Source organism: Aotus nancymaae, unplaced genomic scaffold (assembly GCF_030222135.1).
Source record: "Aotus nancymaae isolate 86718 unplaced genomic scaffold, 86718_ANA_hifiasm-v0.15.2.pri h1tg000062l, whole genome shotgun sequence".
NCBI classification, from domain to species: domain Eukaryota; kingdom Metazoa; phylum Chordata; class Mammalia; order Primates; family Aotidae; genus Aotus; species Aotus nancymaae.
This window is the reverse complement of record NW_026988476.1, coordinates 43726496-43746466: the sequence shown is the minus strand read 5'-3', so window position 1 is coordinate 43746466 and position 19971 is coordinate 43726496. Positions and strand designations below refer to the sequence as shown.

Below are 19971 nucleotides of genomic sequence, written 5' to 3'. Positions count from 1 at the left end.
GAGATTCAGGGTGTAGGCCAGAGAAATTAGGCAATTGGAATGTAAACTTAAGAAAGACTGGTACAATTATAGACACCCTCCCCGGGGAGAAAAAAACCTATGGTCCTTTGAAATTCCTTTACTGAGTCTAGCTGGGTGCTCTGTGAAAACACAGGCTTTGGCAAAAACTACATATGGTTACGTAATAAGGCACAGGAAAAAATGTCTTCTCTTTAGAAGATGAAAAAAATAATAGTTTAAATTGTTCTACACCTGGATCTTATAAAGAACGTTAAAACATTTTCACATGCAGAAAGTATTTAGAGAATTATTAGTCCAGAACTGTTTCAGGTGCCTTAATGGATGAAAAAAGTATGACAATTCCTTTCTTTGAGAAACATAGTATTTAAGGATGGAAAAAAGATTACATGGATGTATTGAGGGGGATAGATGTAAATGTATTTAGATTAATCTCGACTCTGTATCACCTAGAAAGGTGATGGGGTGCTCTCTGGAATACTGTTTACATAATGAATCAAGGAGCCATCAGAAGAAATAACCCTCCCTGAGAGTAAAGAGCAGTGCTAGAAACTGAGCCAAGAGTAGGAGGGGAATTCTAGAAAAGAAGGCACTCTCTCAATATTTCTCAGGCAGGCCCCAGTCTTACCAAACCTGAGCGTAAGTGCTAGATTATAATAATGGAGGACAAGGAGGAGCAGAGAGAGGAGGAAGGAGAGATGGAAGGAGAACCAAAATGATAAAATGAAAATCCGCCATTTCTGGGGGGAAAATGAGCAGAAAAAATTAGTGGGTATTCTGTCTATGATACACATTTGGGTTATTTTCACTTTTAATTGCCCTGAGGCTACTTTAAAACTGTATAAATTTTAGAAAAGTAATAATGATAGTACAGATGATTTTCGTCCACAGTAATACAAATTAATTATTTTGGGTGGAATAAAACTGAATATTGCTCTGTGGATAAATCTTGCCTCTGCTCCAGCTTTTCTTATTGCTTGTGTATGCTCGGTTTCTGGAATTCTCCTTTGACACAGTAGTAACATCTTCCTTGGTTCCCTCACTAACTGATGACTTAAATAACATTTTGACACATTTTGTAACTGCATAAATATCACAATTATACCCTCTTTTAAAAAGTGTTCTTTAACAGTGTATAAAAAGTAGCATGAGTGACAGCATTCATACGGATGACCACAGGATCGAGTGTCCAATTTGTAAGACTGGACTGCGGGTTCGTCAGTCACCTTACCACTGACAGCATCAGTGGTAGTGTCTGCCGTGCCACCTGTTTTCTCCCTCTTTTCCTTAATAAATATTTATTAAATGTGTATCTTCAGCCAGACCTTGTGCTGGATGCCAACACTATAAAGCAAAAGAGACACAGTGGTTGCTCCCAAAGGGATTATGATCTAGTAGGAAATGTAACCAACATTTAAACAAATGACTCCAACAATACATGGCAGGTGTTAGAATAATGATTTGAAAATACAGATAATAAAGGAGGCATGCACTTCTGTTGTCTAAGGCATCAATAAAACGCTTCCAAAGAAGTGACATCTTTGGTGGTTATCAGTTTTTAAGTACTGCTCTTTTTTTTTTTTTTTTAAATTGCATTTTAGGTTTTGGGGTACATGTGAAGAACATGCAAGATTGTTGCATAGGTGCATACGTGGCAGTGTGATTTGCTGCCTTCCTCCCCATCACCTATATGTGACATTTCTCCCCATGCTATCTCTCCCCAACTCCCCACCCCCCGCTGTCCTGCTCTTTTTAACTTCAGCAGCCAGTAGATAATTCACCCTCGTCAAGTAGAGAAAGAGAATAATCCCACCAAGTAACCAAGAGAAACCCTGGTAGTCTCGGCACTATTTAAGGAGAACTGAAGTGTTTTAGTTCTCTAAGTATAATTTAGATATAGTTTTAAAAACACTGTTTTCTACTGTTATTCTATACCCATCAATAACTTGTGCTGCCTCTGGGTACTAGAGGGCCTACAGAAGTTAAGAGACTTGGAATCAACCCAAATGCCCATCAATGATAGAACAGACAAAGAAAATGTGGCACATATACACTATGGAATACTATGTAGCTGTAAAAAAGGATGGGTTCATGTCCTTTGCAGGGACATGGATGAAGCTGGAAACAATCATTCTCAGCAAACTAACACAAGACCAAAAAACTGAAGTCTGCATGTTCTCACTCATGTGGGAGTTGAACAATAAGAACACATGGACACAGGGAAGGGAACATCACACACTGGGGCCGGTTGCGGGGTGGGGGATAAGGGAAGGATAGCATTAGGAGAAATATCTAATGTAGACGGCAGGTTGATGGGTGCAGCAAACCACCATGGCATGTGTATACCTATGTAACAAACGTGCATTCTGCACATGTACCCCAGAACTTAAAGAATAATAAAAAATCATAATAAAAAAAGAAGTTAAGAGAGGACATTGCATCCTATGGATTCCCAATGCATATTAACATGGTAAAGGCTCTGAGACATACTGTGGTAAAGAAATCTGTGTAATCTTTTATTAATACACCTTGCTGCTAAAAGTATTAGGCCGTAGGATACCTATCTCACTGGGCATATATTAATACTTTTGGGGATACAAGTGTTCCATGGAATATGATTTGGGAAACCCAAGAACAGAAGAATGTCACTGGATTTCATATAACTGAGATGGTTGAGGGCCTAGAAAGCTTCATGGGAGAAGGGAAAAATAATTAAACTATGAAGGCATAAACTATGTACTTGTACTGAAATCTTTTAAAATAATTTTCTAGAAAGGCATGTTTTTAATACTAAGGCACTATTTTGTAGGACTCTGGGACTGTGTGGACTCATCAGGAAATGAAATCATAAATGAGGTGTGTGCTTGTACCTGAGGAAAGCCCAAGGGTCCCTATGGTTTTAGGTTACGATACACAACTGACTTCCTCCTTTTTAGCCATAGAGTTTTACATGTTATTCCATTAAAGTCTCTAGCAGGATATTTACTGAAGAGAAGTTTTGTAGGGTAGAAACTAATGCCTTTGTGTTTTGAGTGCATTTTATATTATGAAATGTGGCGAGAAAGAAACCCAGGACAGAGGGTAGCTATGTCAGAGGAGAAAGCAAATTGTCAGGTGGTAAGAATGAAAACCTCCCGTTGAAGGGACATAGACAAATAATATATGCCATAGGCTCCTCACTCCAACAGTGAAGAAGGTGATTTCTATGGTTATGCAAATGCAAACTCGATGAGAATGCTACTTCTTGAAAGTCTTTCACACAGTGTTTGGAATCTGGAATGACAGCATCTAAGAGCACGGGTCTGGTTATCTCACTGGCAAAGATGATCAGGAGAAAGGGGGCTGCAGTTACTACATGGACCTTGGCATTCAGAAGATTTTGCATTCAATTTTGACTCTATGCGCATGACCCTGAAGGAACTGAAGAGCAGAATCTGCATTGTGCTGAGGCTTGGGTTTGAAGGCTATAAATGTGAGGGTGAAGTATAGAAATAAATATCTTAATTATTAGACAAAACCCACTATCCATAGCTCAGTGCAGAGTAGTTTATCTTCATTCATTATAATGGGCATTTTGGTGGGGGGATAATATGCTAGAAAGGAATTTGCAAATGTGGGGTTTTAAAGCCTTCTGGATGTTTTCATTATGCCTGTGAAAAGTACATTATTTTCCATTGACAATAAACCAAAGACGAAGACTTGGTTTCTTATAATTCCTCTGTGGTCTGCAGCATAATCTAAGAAACTTCAGTTTGATCTGTTTAGACGTTTTACTTAGACTGACCTAAAGTAGCAGGAAAAAAAATGGGCAAAAATCAGTTAGGACAGGTCATTTCCTCCTTATTGAAGAAAAGAATTTGTAATCTCTCAGTTGACAGACTGTGGAGGAATTGGTTGTTTCATGCAAAGAAGGATGAAGATGTTAGCTAGATGACATTCTCTCTTCTTCTCTATCCTGGCTGATGTTTTCACTGTGGACTTGAAAAATCAAAGGCAGAAAGCATGTTTGACAAACGAGCAGTTGAGCTGAGGCTTAAAGGTGCTACACTGGATGAGGACATTTGGCTTTAGAAAGGTCCTGGTAGTCTGGTATGCCAGGTCAACATTTCCAGAAGGAGATGGCCAAGAGGAAAGGAAAAAGTCAGAATTCATAATAAATATTCATATTCATGTTTACCACCAAGTACAGAATGGGGGTGATGTGGCTTAACAACAGAAAATTTTAACAAGTTGTAAAGATTTATTTGCTGTCAAGTTTAACATGGTTTCCTAAGTGAGAAGGCAGCTATTAAAACAAGTTAAATCTGATCATGCATCAAAATAGGTAGACAGATCAAGAATAAAGGTTCGGTAAGGCAAGAACATTCTTCATTGGTTAGAACATGTCTGGGATATTAAATTCATTCTCAGGCTTTATTATTTATAAGAAATATTGAAAGTGGAGGTCATTTAAAGATAGGTAACCAGAATTTCATAAGGTCTAGAAGGCCTGTTATTCAATAAACAGTTTCAGATGACATGGGATGACATGATAGTTTTCTTCAATATCTGAAGTCTATCATACAGAAAAGGAAACAGAATAATTTAATAGTAGTTTAAAAGAACAGAAGGAGCACCAAAACATAGCAAGGGAGCAGATTTTTGTTTGATACATTCATCAAAATTTTCCAATAACAGTGCATCTTAAAAATAAAAACTTCCATTTGTAGTTTAGTGGCCACTATTAAGGGGTGGCCAGTTGACCATGTGCAACCACTGGTCACTCATATCCACCTTTCCCTTTCTCCTCCTAAAGCCACCACCTTGGTGATGGCTCTCATCATCTTATGAACTGAAATCTCTGACTATAATCTTGAACTATGCCATCTAATTTGTGCATTTCCATAAGATTCCTATTGCTGAAATGACTTTAGCATAACATTTTCAAAATCACCAGTGAATCCTCTTTTAGGGAACATAGTGAAGGCACAAAAGGACCTCTGTATTTTCAACCTACACATTTCCCATCAACCTCACTTTACAACATTGTAGATGACCTGGCATCTCTCTGTATGAGCAAGAGTGGGAGATGTTCAGTTATGTTTCCAATTCTGCGATTCTAGAATTCTCTTAACCTCTTGGATTCTCTGATCTTTATAATGGGCTTGAAAATATAATTCTTTATCTGTCCTCTATACAGTGGTTCTTTAGCATAGGTTATTTAACTTCTTAGGCTATCAGTTAATTCTTTTATAGAATGGTGGCAGAAATATCCCTTCTGCCTTTGGTGTTGTAAAATTGTAATTACTCTATCTGGAAGAGCTTGGTGAATGCTGGAGTTCTTTCCAATTGTAAGAAATATATTTAATTAGCAGAACAAGTCCTCAACATAGAAGCCAGCATTGCGTTTTAAGCACCAGCCCCTATCTGAAGCAGGTTTCTGAATACTTACTTTCACGTTCCTGCCATCTAATCTAACTCCAACACGGCACTAGAAAAATAGCCTTCCCACCTATCTCCCATTTTTCTTGGTGGACCCATGCTTTCTTAATCACTGGGGCTGAAATCTCTGAGGCATTTTGGGCTCCTTTTCCATTTTGTCTCATATTCAGTTGCCAAGTTCCAACGACTCTCCCTTGCTCATGTCACTCATATCCATCTTTCCCTTTCTCCTCCTAAAGCCACCAGCTTAGTGATGCCTCTCATCATCTTATGAACTGAAATATCTGACTATAACCTTGAACTATGCCATCTAATTTGTGCATTTCCATAAGGTTCCTATTGCGGAAATGACTTTAGCATAACATTTTCAAAATCATCAGTGAATCCTCTTTTAGGGAATATACTGAGGGCACAAAAGGACCTCTGTATTTTCAATCTAAACATTTCCCATCAACCTCACTTTACACAGTTTCATTATGGAAACACCCAGTTAAGTCCAGACCAGTCCACAGAGTAGTCTACTCACTGCCTCCCAGCCTACTTGTCTTGTGCCCTTCTCCATTTCTCCATGGAGAAATTCCCTTTCCCTGTTTATGTCCATGTCATGAATCTTCCTCCAAAGAAAACTTTCTATCCAGCCTGTGAACTCCCATCTGTCCTTCAAGACCATTGTAGCTTTTTCTGATCTCTTGAGTCCGTACTGGTTGATCACATCCTCTAAAACGTTTTTTTATCTGTTTCCCTCAATTAGTATTTGGATCATCTGTCTCATCTCTTACACTGTTTTAAGTTAACACGTATCATTATTCCATTTTCAATGTGCCTCTCTCAGCTTTAATCTGGACTAGAAACTCCTGGAGAGAAGAAACAACACTTCTTCTCAAAGGGGAATCTCAGGTACTAAAGACTCTGACCAGAACAGTTCTCTTATAGGGAAAAGGTACTGGGCACAGGAAACCAAAAGGCTAGAGAAAAAGCCCTAAGGACTCGAACTATTGCTTGGGGCAAAGAGTCAGATTTAATAGCTCCTTTGAGTGGGAATTAAAGGATTTATTGGGAAAAGAGGAAAAAAGAAACACACTGGTTGCAGTAGACTATGTGGGGTCTTGGGCTTAAGTGAAGAGAGGAGCCTTCAAAATGAACCAGTCATCAGGCAAAATAAGAGGCAACTTAATATAAGTGTTTTCTATATGCCTACTTTAATTGCTTTGTATGTGATGAGTCATGTAATTTCCTTTCAATAGTCTTTTAAGTAGTATTGTTTCCACCAGAGAGGAGAATAATTTACACATTGGTGTCTCTCTCTCTCTCTCTCTTAATCATCTCCTATCCTGATATTATACTTGTTAGTGGTATAATTTCCCATGTAGTTTTCAATATTTTATTTACTTTTATAATTCATAGCCCTCTTCTGACATTTGTAAAGGCTTCTACCCTAGATACATTAATATGTTGGTTTCACGAATGTCAGGATTCGTGGTAACGAGCACTATTATCACCTTGGGGGCAGGAGGGAGCTATATACGCAATATCATTTTCTTTGTCTTGAAAACTAACAGTATTTTTTGTTTTATTATTGTTATTATTCATGACTTTGCAAAAAATAAAGCACTTGAGACCTGGTTATGATTTATGAGGCAAAAAAAAAAGTACTGCTAAATTTTTTAAAAATCAGGAAAAATATCGCCTGCATACTTAGAAAGCTATTCTTTTTATAATCCCAATAAAACTCTCTGAAATCTTCTATTCCTCTCCAAACTCTAGGATTGAAGATCTCTCACAATCTATTTTTACTGATTCATGGGAACATGCTATTATTTCTTTGCAAGATTATCAAAAGAATTCCCTTTTTTGTTAAATATACTATTTTGGTAGCAATTTTCCATCATTACTTTTCTCTTCCCAACACCTGTGTTATAGTTTTGGCAAATCCATGCAGACAGTCCATTTTGCAAACTTAGATATAATCATAACCCACCTTAATTTTATAATTTTAGTGTTTAGCCACTAAAGATTTCTGTTTTTAGGAATTTGACAGATATTTTAAAAAATTGTTTTCTACCACAACTGGAGTCCTCTTTTACACATCAGATCAGACTACGCTCTTCCTGCCCATAAAATATCTCAGTGTTTCCCTTTTACTGACAAACTAAAGTTGAGATTCTTTCCTTTGGTATTTAAGCCTTGGCATTCTGGCTTTAATCCAGTGTTCCTCTTTCATTCCCTGTAATACTCAGCCAGTCATGATCTGTTCTTCTACACCAGACCATTTAAAGTTTTCAAGCTGACCAATGCCTTCTCTTATATCACTCATGCTATATTTTCTACAGGTCTACAGTGCTTTTCTCCCATTGTTTTTTCCCCTCTTTATCCTCTACATCTCCAAATGTCCTTCTCTGGGGAGCTTTTCCCTGGACATACAGAGAAAATTCATCACCCTCTGTGCCCTCCCCCACCCTTTGCCCACAAAGGGTGGGCAAAGTTTTTGTTCCCAAGTCAAAGGCAAGTGCTCTCATCTCCAGCCACCTCCTCACTGCTCATCGTATTTGCTACCTACAGTCAGCTCTCAAATAATGATTTTTGAATTGCTATCCCCCAAACTAAGTAGTTTATTCTGTTCTCAAGAGCAGCTGGATTTTAACCAAGGCAAAACTACACTTGTAATGGTGAAAAGAAGATGCTGAGAAACAGCCACTGGAACCGCTCCATGGACAACAGAGATAGCAGGATAGGGTTAGAAACTTTGTGAGGGTAGGAAACTCCTGAGGCATAAAATGTGGTTCATTGCCATGTTCTTCTGTTTGTCTCAAGTCCTGAGCATAAGAAATGGTATTATCCAAGATTAAATAAGAAAGTAATAAGTAAGTTCCAAAGCTATATTTGAATTTATAGATAAATTCCTTTCCTTATACCAAGAAATGCAGATTTCTAGAGGGCCCTGATTCACATGTTTATTACTTTTAGAGGAACCTCAGTATTGCCAGTGCATGGTCCAGATATATTTGCAACATATAGTGTAGTGTCATGTTCAAGACCATATAACAGGGTTCTGGGGGAATTTAAAAGGGTGAAAATAATGAAATCATTCAGCACTTTTTCAAGTCAAAGTGTAACTGCTATTTCTCTTGGAAAGAAATCTGCATTTTGGGGAATCTCATGTCAGTTCTGAGTCTTCTTGAGATATGCAGTTGGAACTCAAAGTCCAGCTAGGACTCCTTTAAAGTAAAGTTTCCCTATTGGCCCCTCTATTAGTTTGTACATACATATTAGACTACTGGTTATCTGTCTCATAGCTGCCACCTTTCTACTTTTATTTTCAAACACTGTCGATTTGGTTGCTTTGTTGGGTAAATGGAATGTCTCAAAGCCCAACCATCCTACCTGCAGCAGCTGATCATAATTAATATTACTCCTCTCATATTTGACACTCTTGACTTACAATAGAAAATATACGTGAGTGGTGTTATACAATAATTCCAGTCCAATTAAAGCTTTAATATTTAGGAAAGTTAATATTTTCATCAATGCTTATATAGAGGCTGAAAGGTCTTACATTAGTTTAAAATAATTAGAAAGGAATCTAAGTAATTAACATAGTATTTTAATATACTAAGAAGTAATCCCTCTGAAGACATAGCCCTTTTAGCCTGCTATATTTTACTTAAACTTTGTAAATACTTACTAAAAAAATGTGACATAGTAGCAAGAACACTGGCTTTAGAGTTTGGAGTCCTTTCTCAGCTCTGCCAATTAATAGCAGAGCTATGGCCTTGGAGAAACAACTGAAATCCCCTCGCCTTTAATTTTCTCATCTTTCAAATGTGAATAATCATTCTTGACCTATCTAACACCCAGGATATTTACAAGGATTAGGTGAAATGATGTATATACATGAGAGAAATTTGAAAATGTAAAACATTATTTCAGCCTATATTCTAAAAATTCCATAGCATTTTCCTTTTTTTGTTTTCTCATTTCTAGTTTACTCAATTACAGTGAGCTGAAGAGGAATTAAGGATTATCTCTTTAGCAGTCATTGGAAGTTAGCATGGGTAGCGTGTGCTCCTTTGTCTAAGGTTACCTTTCTCAAGAGTTCTCTGCTTGCACTTTAGTGTTCCTGTGGCTGGGCTCTGGGCAGACATTGAATCTCTAGCTCTTTTAAGTTGTAGTTAAAACTCTTTTAAGTTGTAGTCTTCCTTCTCCTGAATTCCTTTGCAGTCAATCTCACAATTAGTACTTGGTAGGACAGTAAGTTGGAGCAAATCTCAGCGACAGACAAGATAAAGGGAGTCTCAGCTTTGGCAAACTGATAACAGGCATTGAAAATCAGATATTAGGTGAATACACTGGCAGATGGGCAGAGCACAGGGTCAACAGAGTCTCATAGCAGACACAGCTGGCCTAGCATGGAGGTACCTAGAGAAAGAGTTGGTATCACAGAAGTTAGGGAGGAGGGAAACTGAAGAACTGCCACAGGCTCTGAGGCTCAGGAGGACCACAGTCAGATGCCAGTCCTGGAGGAACAAGACAAATGACATGGACCCATTTACTGGGTCTTGGACACCAAATAGGAGTTTTTCCCACAAAGAACAAGGCAAGTGTCTGGTATCTGAGTAGGAATTAAAATATTAGCATAGATGATATAAACAGGAAGATAAGATAGTTGAGCTGTCAAGATAAAAGAAACTTATTTGCTTGAGGATCAACATTGTCTTAGAGTCTGAGAAGAACTGGGCCTGCAGGTGGTGATCATTTGACCCCATCAATAAAAATTAGAGAAATGTTGAAGTTAGACAGAAGCCAGATCTGTGAACACTGTGAATACCACTCCCGATTTCCACAGAATACATTTTCCTTCCTTTTCTAAATCCAGGCATTGACTTAATAAAGCGCATAAAGGGCTGAATTCAGATGCTAAAATTTTTTCTTTTCTTCCTGTTCATGGTCCACTCTAGAGCTTATTTTTACTACTAGCATGTCCTTATAGGTAGCTATTGGTGCTACCGTAACTCCAAAAATTAGTTACTTCTTCCTCAAATTTTTGAAAATAATTTTAAAAATAACTTTTAAAGTGTTTTATTGTATTTCTTTTTCATGTTGTTCATTTTTTTTCCTCAAAAATATTGTGCAAATTTTCCATTTCCAGACAACATTCCTGCTACCTCTTTAGAAACTCCATTTCTGTGACCCAGGTGCCCCCAGGCGTCACACAACTCTCACCTTCCAACTTTAATTTGGCAGATTTTGACACTGCGGCAGCAAAAGACTGCCTCATATTAATTGCTGAAACTGCAAAACAAAAACCACGAGGTGACAGTTTTGTGAAACTATGTGACCGTTATTCAGATAGAACTCTGTTGAAATGAGTACCGTTGTTTCTATACAGCAGAACTGTTCTGTGCTCTACAAATGGCTCATGGTAGCTAATAGTTACAGCAGAGTTACTAGGAATACTATTCACACATCCTGGATAGTAGATGCTTCCTCCAGTGAAGAGTGAACACTTTGGACATAATTTGAATTTAGAAGACAAATTCATCTTTCAAATTCTTAAATAAACTTTCACATATAAATATAGCTGTATATAAATATAAAAGAAATTATTTGAAAACAACTTCTAGGTTACATCTTGAGATCTGCACACCTTTAGCAAACACTACAGTAACTTTTAGTTAACCTCTGGCTATGAAAAAATTGATGCATACAACACAATGTGTGGGTTTTCAGCAGAAAATGAAATTAAATTACTGCACTTACTAAGCAAGAAGTGAAGGTTGGTATTTTAAAAATCATTTCAACATGCATAGAAAACACATAAAAACAAATTCTGTCAACCCAAAATATTCTGGAAGCATCTGTTTAACTGGGTTTTAGGGTACATGTCTTTCTTTGAGAACATATGTTACGACATAGGTTTCACTTATGCTTTAGAGAGAGGACAAAGGAAGCAAGTATAATAACAGTGTATCGTGGATGGAATGAGATAGACAGGGCTGAATCTGGCATCCTCCAGGAATGTATTAGCTTGGTGCAATTACTATTGCACCAACTTCCATCTATTCAACTATCTACTATCTATTTGGATGCCATAGCTCTACTGATAAATGGCTGAGATCAGGACTACTCATGTCTGGAGGTAAACGGGGTCCTCCTTGGATGTATACACAGGAGCACTAAAACCTTACCTTGATGGTAGCCAGGACTACCTCCATTATAGCGCATTGTCTTGGTGTCAGACCCTTGGCATCCTCTCGAATCATGTGCTCCTGAAAAACAGGTTAAGAATTGCTTATAAAATAACCAGTTCAGGTATTCAACAACTACTTTAAAACACAACCCACAAGGCTACAGTAATCAAAACAGCATGGTACTGGTACCAAAACAGAGATCTAGACCAATGGAACAGAACAGAGGCCTTGGAAGCAATGCCACACAACTACAGCCATCTGATCTTTGACAAACCTGACAAAAACAGGCAATGGGGAAAGGACTCCCCATTTAATAAATGATGTTGGGAAAATTGGCTAGCCATGTGCAGAAAGCTAAAAGTGGACCCCTTCCTTACACCTTACACTAAAATTAACTCCAGATGGATTAAAGATTTAAACATAAGACCTAACACCATAAAAACCCTAGAAGAAAACCTAGGCAATACCATTCAGGACACAGGCATTGGCAAGGACTTCATGACTAAGACACCAATAGCAATGGCAACAAAAGCCAAAATAGACAAATGGGATCTAATTAAACTTAAGAGTTTCTGCACAGCAAAAGAAACAATCATTAGAGTGAATTGGCAACCAACAGAATGGGAAAAAATTTTTGCGATCTACCCATTGAACAAAGGGCTACCATCCAGAATCTACAAAGAACTAAAGCAGATTTACAAGAAAAAAACACACAACCCCATAAAAAAGTGGGTGAAGTATATGAACAGACACATTTCAAAAGAAGACATTTATGCAGACAACAAACGTATGAAAAAATGTTCATCATCACTAGATGACGATAAGGTCATTAGAGAAATGCAAATCAAAACCACATTGAGATACCATCTCATGCCAGTTAGAATGGGGTTCATTAAAAAATCTGGAGACAACAGATGCTGGAGAGGATGTGGAGAAATAGGAACACTTTTACATTGTAGGTGGGAGTGTAAATTAGTTCAACCATTGTGGAAGACAGTGTGGTGATTTCTCAAGGATTTAGAAATAGAAATTCCATTTGACCCAGCAATCCCATTACTGGGTATATATCCCAAGGATTATAAATCGTTCTGTTATAAAGATACATGCACACATATGTTCATTGTGGCACTGTTTACAATAGCAAAGACCTGAAACCAACCCAAAGGCCCATCCATGATAGACTGGACAAAGAAAATGTGGCACATATTCACCATGGAATACTATGCAGCCATAAAACAGGGTGAGTTCATATCCTTTGTAGGGACATGGATGAATCTGGAAACCATCATTCTCAGCAAACTGACACAGGAACAGAAAACGAAACACTGCATGTTCTCACTCATAAGTAGGGGTTGAACAATGAGAACACGTGGGCATAGGGAGGGGAACATCACCCATTGGAGTAGTTGGGGGGTGGGGTGCTAGGGGCAGGAAAGCAGGGGGCGGGGAGGCTGGTTAGGGAAAACAATGGGAGAAATGCCTGATGCAGCCAATGGGGGGTTTGAGACTGCAAACCACCATGGCATGTGTGTACCTATGCCACAACCCTGCGGGATGTGCACATGTACCCCAGAGCTTAAAGTACAATAAAAAATGAAAAACATAACCTGTATTATCCTCATATGCAAAATTTCCTGTTTGAAATATCTTCTGCACATGAATGCATTTAAAATAAAATTATTGTTTTCTCATATATTTTACAAATCTCCACTTTGTCAAAGGAAGAAATGTTAAATGTCTACTTGAAAATAAGTGCTCTGATAGGCGTGTGGCTTTATTTTCACTTGCAAGCTAACATTAGGGAAAAAAGAGAAACCTGGAAAATGTGTGACAAATTTTTTCACATGACTTCCTTGGTTTACATTTGTCACATTCAGGAATGTCAATCACGAAAAGGATTTAAAGAGCAAATTTTAGCCTCTCCCAATTACTACTGATAAAGTCTATTTTAAATATAATGCCTCCATTTGATTCTGCTCCTTATACACCTTCAGTTTTTACTCATTCCTGGGAAAAGCCCCAAAGAATTAGCTAAATTTGGCTGTGAGGATTTTAAATATTTTATAATCATTTAAAATATTTCAGAACTGATTTTAAAACTTATTTCATTATTTTACAATGGATTTTCTTCATTGTTCACTGTGATCTGTTTTAACCCATCATACAAAGCTTATTTAGGAAAATGATGGCAGAAAAGGAAAATAACAAAGGAAATAAAAATCTAAGCGATAAATTAAAAAATGTCTGACCCCTTCCCCTCAAAATGATACACTCATCCCAGGGCTGCCATTATTCTATTCAGCAACACGCAACAAATATTTATTGAGTGCTTATTATGTGCCAGCAATGTTCACGATGACTGAGATATATTGAGGGAAGACTTTTGTCCTTCTGGAGCTCAAACTTATGTTGATGCCTTTATGAATTAGAAGAAAAGTCCCATGTGGGTGAACATAGCTCTGAGCAGGTATGGAATAATGAGTAAAGCAGTGCCTTTGGTGAGTAACAAAAGGTGTCTTTTTTTTTTTTTTTTTTTTTTTTTTTTTTAGAGGACAGCTTCAAGGCATCACATATGGCTTGGCAAGTGGAACATGGGCTTAATTTCAGCTGTCACTTGCTCCTTTCGATATGCATTTTTGTGCTATGCACACACCATGCAATCACATCCAGTGGCTTGTCCTTCTATTCCCGCCGTTTTCTTATTCTTTTATTTAGTAGTTGCCACGACTTTCTGAAGATAATAATCTGTCTATGTCTCACGCACTCCTTCAGCTTTTCAGTGTCCATTTTGGCAGTTGTTATCTGCTAGGCACTCAGTATATTTTTGGTAATTGAATTGTGCTTCCTTCAGTGTATGTCACAGGATTTAATATGCTTGAATAGAAACATTGTTTTTGGATATTGCTAACAATATGGCATAATATTTAATGGATCCATGATACATATTTATACATCTTTGTGCATCTTTCTCTGATATGAGGATTTCAAGTTAATCATATGAGTTTATTTCAGTTTTTAAATAGCAATATTATATGCTCATTGAGAGTCAAAGAGTAGCAGAAATATTTGCTGAGTTATAGGGGAAAATGCTTTCAGACAAGTAATTAAAAATACTTTCTATTAAATAAATTTCTCTGGCTTCATGAGTCTTCACTGGTTTAACAATATGATCACATTTTTTAACAGATGCTAATAAATGATGTGCTGGTGCTATGGAAATATAATTCTTACTAGAAATAACATTTTAGAATTTAGTAACAGATTTCAAGTGAGCGGGTCTCTGAAAGAGGCCAGCAATGAGTTATTGCCCAAGTAAAATACATGCAGTAAACTCACAGTCCCAGATGTATTTTCATCAGTTGGTTTTGATATTATATCACCAGTTCCTGAAGATTTATGCATATTTTCTTTGAAGTCAAATAAATCTGATTGCATGAAATATTGTTAGGCAAATATATATATTATATATGTAGTATATGTAATATGTATTATATAGAATACACATGATAAAGTTTATTCATACTCTGGAACTTTATAAGACATATATACATATATCTGGAACCTTATAAAATTTCAAAGTATAAAATAATACAAAATGTCAAACTGTTGAATAAATACATGTTTAATGAGTTAATCCTAAATCATATCCAAACACAGAAAACCAATTAGTTTCCTACATTTTTCTATTTTTCTTGATCTTGTGTTCCTTTAGGCAGTTATTTATAAATACTTCTAAACAAGAGTTCTGAAAATTTCTATCAGTACAATGATTTCAAATAGCGCCTTTTCAGCACATCAAATATGCTTTCAAACTAATATATTAAAAATTTAAAGAGCCATGGTTCAAACATTTTTTAATGGAAGTGATATTTTAATAAAATAAGAGGAAATTATTTTATAAAATTTGAAGTACTTCATGCCAGTTAAAATTTCCATTTTTTTGCATAATGTTGTAGGAGATTTATTGCTCTGTAATTCAAATAATAATACTAAATGGAGGGATAATTTAAAAATAAAAAACTCGAAGGCCAATAATGGAATATGATCCAGAATGAAGTTATTTTTCTCTTCATCAATAGATACAAAGACTCCATCTTTAGTCCTTCATATTATTTCAGTGTTGATGAAATAATCCTGTTAAGTCATTGTGTTTATAGTGTGCTTTTAGGTTATTAGAATAAAAATGAATTCAGTGAATTGAAAAAAAATGGGACCACAAAGCATGCTAAAGTGTGATGTTTTCTGTGTACCCTGATTTTTCCCATGGAGCATGTATATTTCCTTTAGAAAACCATCTCAATTTTGATCAGAATTCATAAGATTTGGGTTGGGTTGACTGTACTCAAAGCTCAGGGTGAGTATGTGAGTTAAGCCAATTGGCACATGCCACTTCTCAGGCCACAGTGACTGGTTTGGGAATGGTAATAATACCTCCTCAGAGCCTGATATGCCAGAAGACTTTGCTGTGATTCCCTGCGCTGAGATGGGTATTTTTCTCTACAAGATGTGAAGTCCAAAGGATGTTACATCAAAGGATGTGAGAACAGAGACAATCATCTTACACACAGACATGAAGGTCTGCTATAGTAATGCATCAAACAAGAAGAAGGGCATAGTTGAGTGAGAGTGAGTGTGAACACTGCTTGAATCCCTAATCAAGCAGTACCAGAAACCAGAGTTACCCCTGGACTATAAAATTTCATGTAGCAGTAAATTCCCTGTTTGCTTATGTTTGCCTTTCCATCACTTGAAACTGGAACAGTTCTAGCTGATAGAACATTCAATTTGGGAAATTGAAGCCTGGGGAGATGGAGTGTGCTCACTAATATCACACAGATTTTAGATGCATGGCCAGGGCCATCTCTTTTGTAATAAGACCTATGTTATTTCACCTTCATGGTTTTATGTGAGAAACTTCAGCAGTGTATAAATTCACTTTTCAAAGTAGGCTCCAGAAATCCCAGGGAGGTAATAAAAAGTATAAAGAAAGGGATAGAGATCAAGATCCAAAATAATGGTTTGGCAGTGGCATCTACCTTCATCTTTCCTTGCAACCATCAACAGCACTAAACATCTGTGGGTAACAATTTTAGGTGGTAGTTATATCTTCCAGATGGACTATTGCTTTTAATGTTTTTGTTGGGAATGGAATAATGTAGATGATAAAATAGAATACTGAAATTATAAGGCACATATTTTACCTCAGTAAATAATCATACATTTTGTTTTTCCCCTGTACTGCACGCATGAAATAATCCAATACGCAATGGTACCTAACTTTGAGCTAACCAGCTAGGGGAGAAATGGAGATAACTCCCTCTGCAAGTGGGAGGTGACATATTCTTTGCAGTTACTAAGCAAAGATAATGTCTGTGTTGTCTCATTTATACTCACAACAATCCTTATAACTATTATTATTATTATTATTGCATTTTACAAGCGCCAAATCTGAAGATTAGGAAGGCTAAATGCTTTGGCCCATGTCACATAGTTAGAAGCAGTTGAGGAAGAATCTGAACCAAGGTTACCTGTGTCTGGAACTGATCCCTTAACTATATTCTAGTAGGCAGAAATGGAATAAAAGTAACATGTATTTTAGCCAGTCAAGTTCCTATTCTAGAGGAACAGGGACTGGAGTTTCCTGCATAACACCAAAGTTTTGGGAATCTCAAATTATAACTAAGCACAGGGTCATTTAGTCAGAACATCCCCACTTGTAACAGGATTGACCATGTTGACAAGTTCAGTGTCTGCTTTCATGAGTTTTATTTTCCCTTACTGTGTTGCTTGGTTTTCAGACTTCTCTAGACTTCATTGGCTTTCTATGCAGTGTTCCATTTTGTCTTTGTTCATACCAAGCCAGTTTAATATATGAAAGAAAATATGCTCTCTAATTTAATCCAGAAGCAATAATGCTAAATGCTACAGTACAAAGTTAAAAATTCTTAAAGCAGATTTTGAAATCACAGACGTATACAACTTTTTTTCGAGATGGAGTCTCTCTCTGTCACCCAGGCTAGAGTGCAATGGCATGATCTTGACTCACTGCAACCTCCGCCTCCCGGGTTGAAACAATTCTCCTGCCTCAGTCTCCTGAGTAGCTGGGACTACAGGTGTGTCCCACCATGCCCAGATAATTTAAATACTTTTAGTAGAGACGGGGTTTCACCACGTTGACCAGGATGGTCTCTATCTCTTGACCTTGTGATCCGCCCACCTCAGCCTCCCAAAGTGCTAAGATTACAGGTGTGAACCACTGCTCTAGCCTGACATACATCTGAATCTTGCCATGCTAGATACTATCACTAGGAGGAGGATGGCTTCTTGCAGAACTGTGGGTAACTCACTACCTTCCATGAATGAGTAATTTCTTTATTTTTATTACCTTCAGTTTGGATAATTGTCCAAGATCTTTAGCTGCAATGAAAATCATCTGGGGTCCCTAGAAACAAAGAAAAAGGAAGAGAAGACTCAATTCTAAGATATTCTTTATTAGTCACAACAGAAATGCAGTCAACAGAGGATTTTTTTATTTTCCTTATTAGAGTTATGGCTTGTGCCAGAAGCCCTTAATTGGTCTACTTTAAAGATTGGGTCAGATATATCTAATATCTTTGGCCGTGTAACAGTCCTCATAGATGTCCCACTTCTGAAAGTCTTAAGTTTACGTTAATGAATGGGTTGCTACTAATGTAGCCAGTTTAATGTAGTATATGGATTAAATCAGTGATCTTTAACTTTTATTCATTTATTTTTAGTAGAAGCAACTTCTTCATTCTACTCCATGAAAAAAAATGTATGCAAAATCTGAAGATATGGGGCTACAGAAGGTGGAAATGCTCCTTCTAAAATGCTATCCAATTTATTAGTGACCTACCCTCTTAACCCCTCCACCAGCCAGAGGCTTTCTCTAGAACCTCGAGGCCCTGGGGAAATGAATTTGAAAACACAGGACTAAATCATCCAATGCTTTACTAGAATGAAAAACTAGAGGCATGTCTGTTGGTATATGTGACTGGAAACGTACTAAATTTGGCCAAGTTTATTATTGCTTACAATATTTTCACAGCAAGAAAAATTAGCTTTCCTGAACTAATATTATCTAGTTTTTTTTTAATTGGAGTGTGTATATTTATTGGAGAATTAAAGTCTATAAGCTGAAGAATGGCAACAGTGGTTAATATTGCTCATATTTTGCCCCAGCACCTAGCACAGTGCCTAGTACATAGTAGGAACTCAAAGAATATTTATTCAATGAATGAATAGATGATATGCATTCATACTAGTATATCTCAATAGTAGAAAAAGTTAGATGATGGTAAGCTTTCCTAAGGAAAATCTTATATAGAAAGTGAAATGTCATATATAGCATTTCTACTGTAACATAATATATACATTCTTGAAAAACCTCATATTCTACAAAATTGCACACTAAAAATAATAGGGCTTATGGGAAAAACAGCAATGGGCAGAAGAGTCCAAGCCCTTGCAATCCTGTTACTAAAGAACTATCAAAACCATAACTCTTACTTTTGGAAATGGCTTTGACAGCTAGCAGGTAATTCAGTGAGGCTAATGCTTGCCTCAAGGAATATTAAAAATGCAAAATAAACAAAACAACAACAACAAAAAAACAACAGAGTTCAACAGTGGGCTGAGATAATGCTCATGCAAGTGGAGCTCCAGCAGAGGCGGGAGGTAGCCTGCCATGTTGACAGCCATGCAAGTTTCAATTTTCCAGAGAGGGAGCCCATATACAGTTACTCTCCTCTTTTTTTCCTTTTTAAAACAGGTCTGTGAAGTAGCCAAGGTGAAAGCTCTTTCCTTTTTCTGCTGAAGTTACAGTTTTTCTATTATATTCCAGAGCCACTGACATAGGGAAATTTATACATAAACCAACCCAACTTCGAGATTATACTGATATTCCTATGTTGAACAATTACATGAATGCTAAGTGGTGTTATAGAAATGACCACTATGGCACATGTATACCTATAACAAACCTGCACATTCTGCCATGCACCCCAAAACTTAAAGTATAATAATAATAAGAATAATAATATATATTATGTGCTGAAGCAGAATGTGTGTGTGTATGTGTGTGTGTGTGTGTGTGTATTTATAAATGTGCCTTCAAACCTACATATATATATGTAGGCTATAAAATGATTAAACCACACATTCATGGCATTAAGTGAAACTCACAGTATTTTATATTTTATCACTCACTGTCTGGCAGTAAATCAACAAAAATATATGCATCTTTGCATCCTGGAACACTTATAAGGAAATGATTTCTAGGCATATGCTTTCACTCGATAAACATGGACTGAGCATGTATAAC

At 36.9% G+C, this 19971-nt stretch overlaps 1 protein-coding gene across 1 annotated transcript in view; it reads right to left on the bottom strand.

Moving 5' to 3' along the window:
• The window catches only part of UNC13C (unc-13 homolog C), a 617099-nt gene that overhangs the window by 77380 nt on the left and 519748 nt on the right, over window positions 1–19971 (bottom strand). The window contains exons 27-28 of the mRNA XM_012469803.3: window positions 18013–18069; window positions 11625–11705 (exon numbers count right to left, since the gene is read on the bottom strand). Coding sequence (XP_012325226.2) covers window positions 11625–11705; window positions 18013–18069 — 138 coding nt within the window. The remainder of the gene's footprint in view (window positions 1–11624; window positions 11706–18012; window positions 18070–19971) is intronic.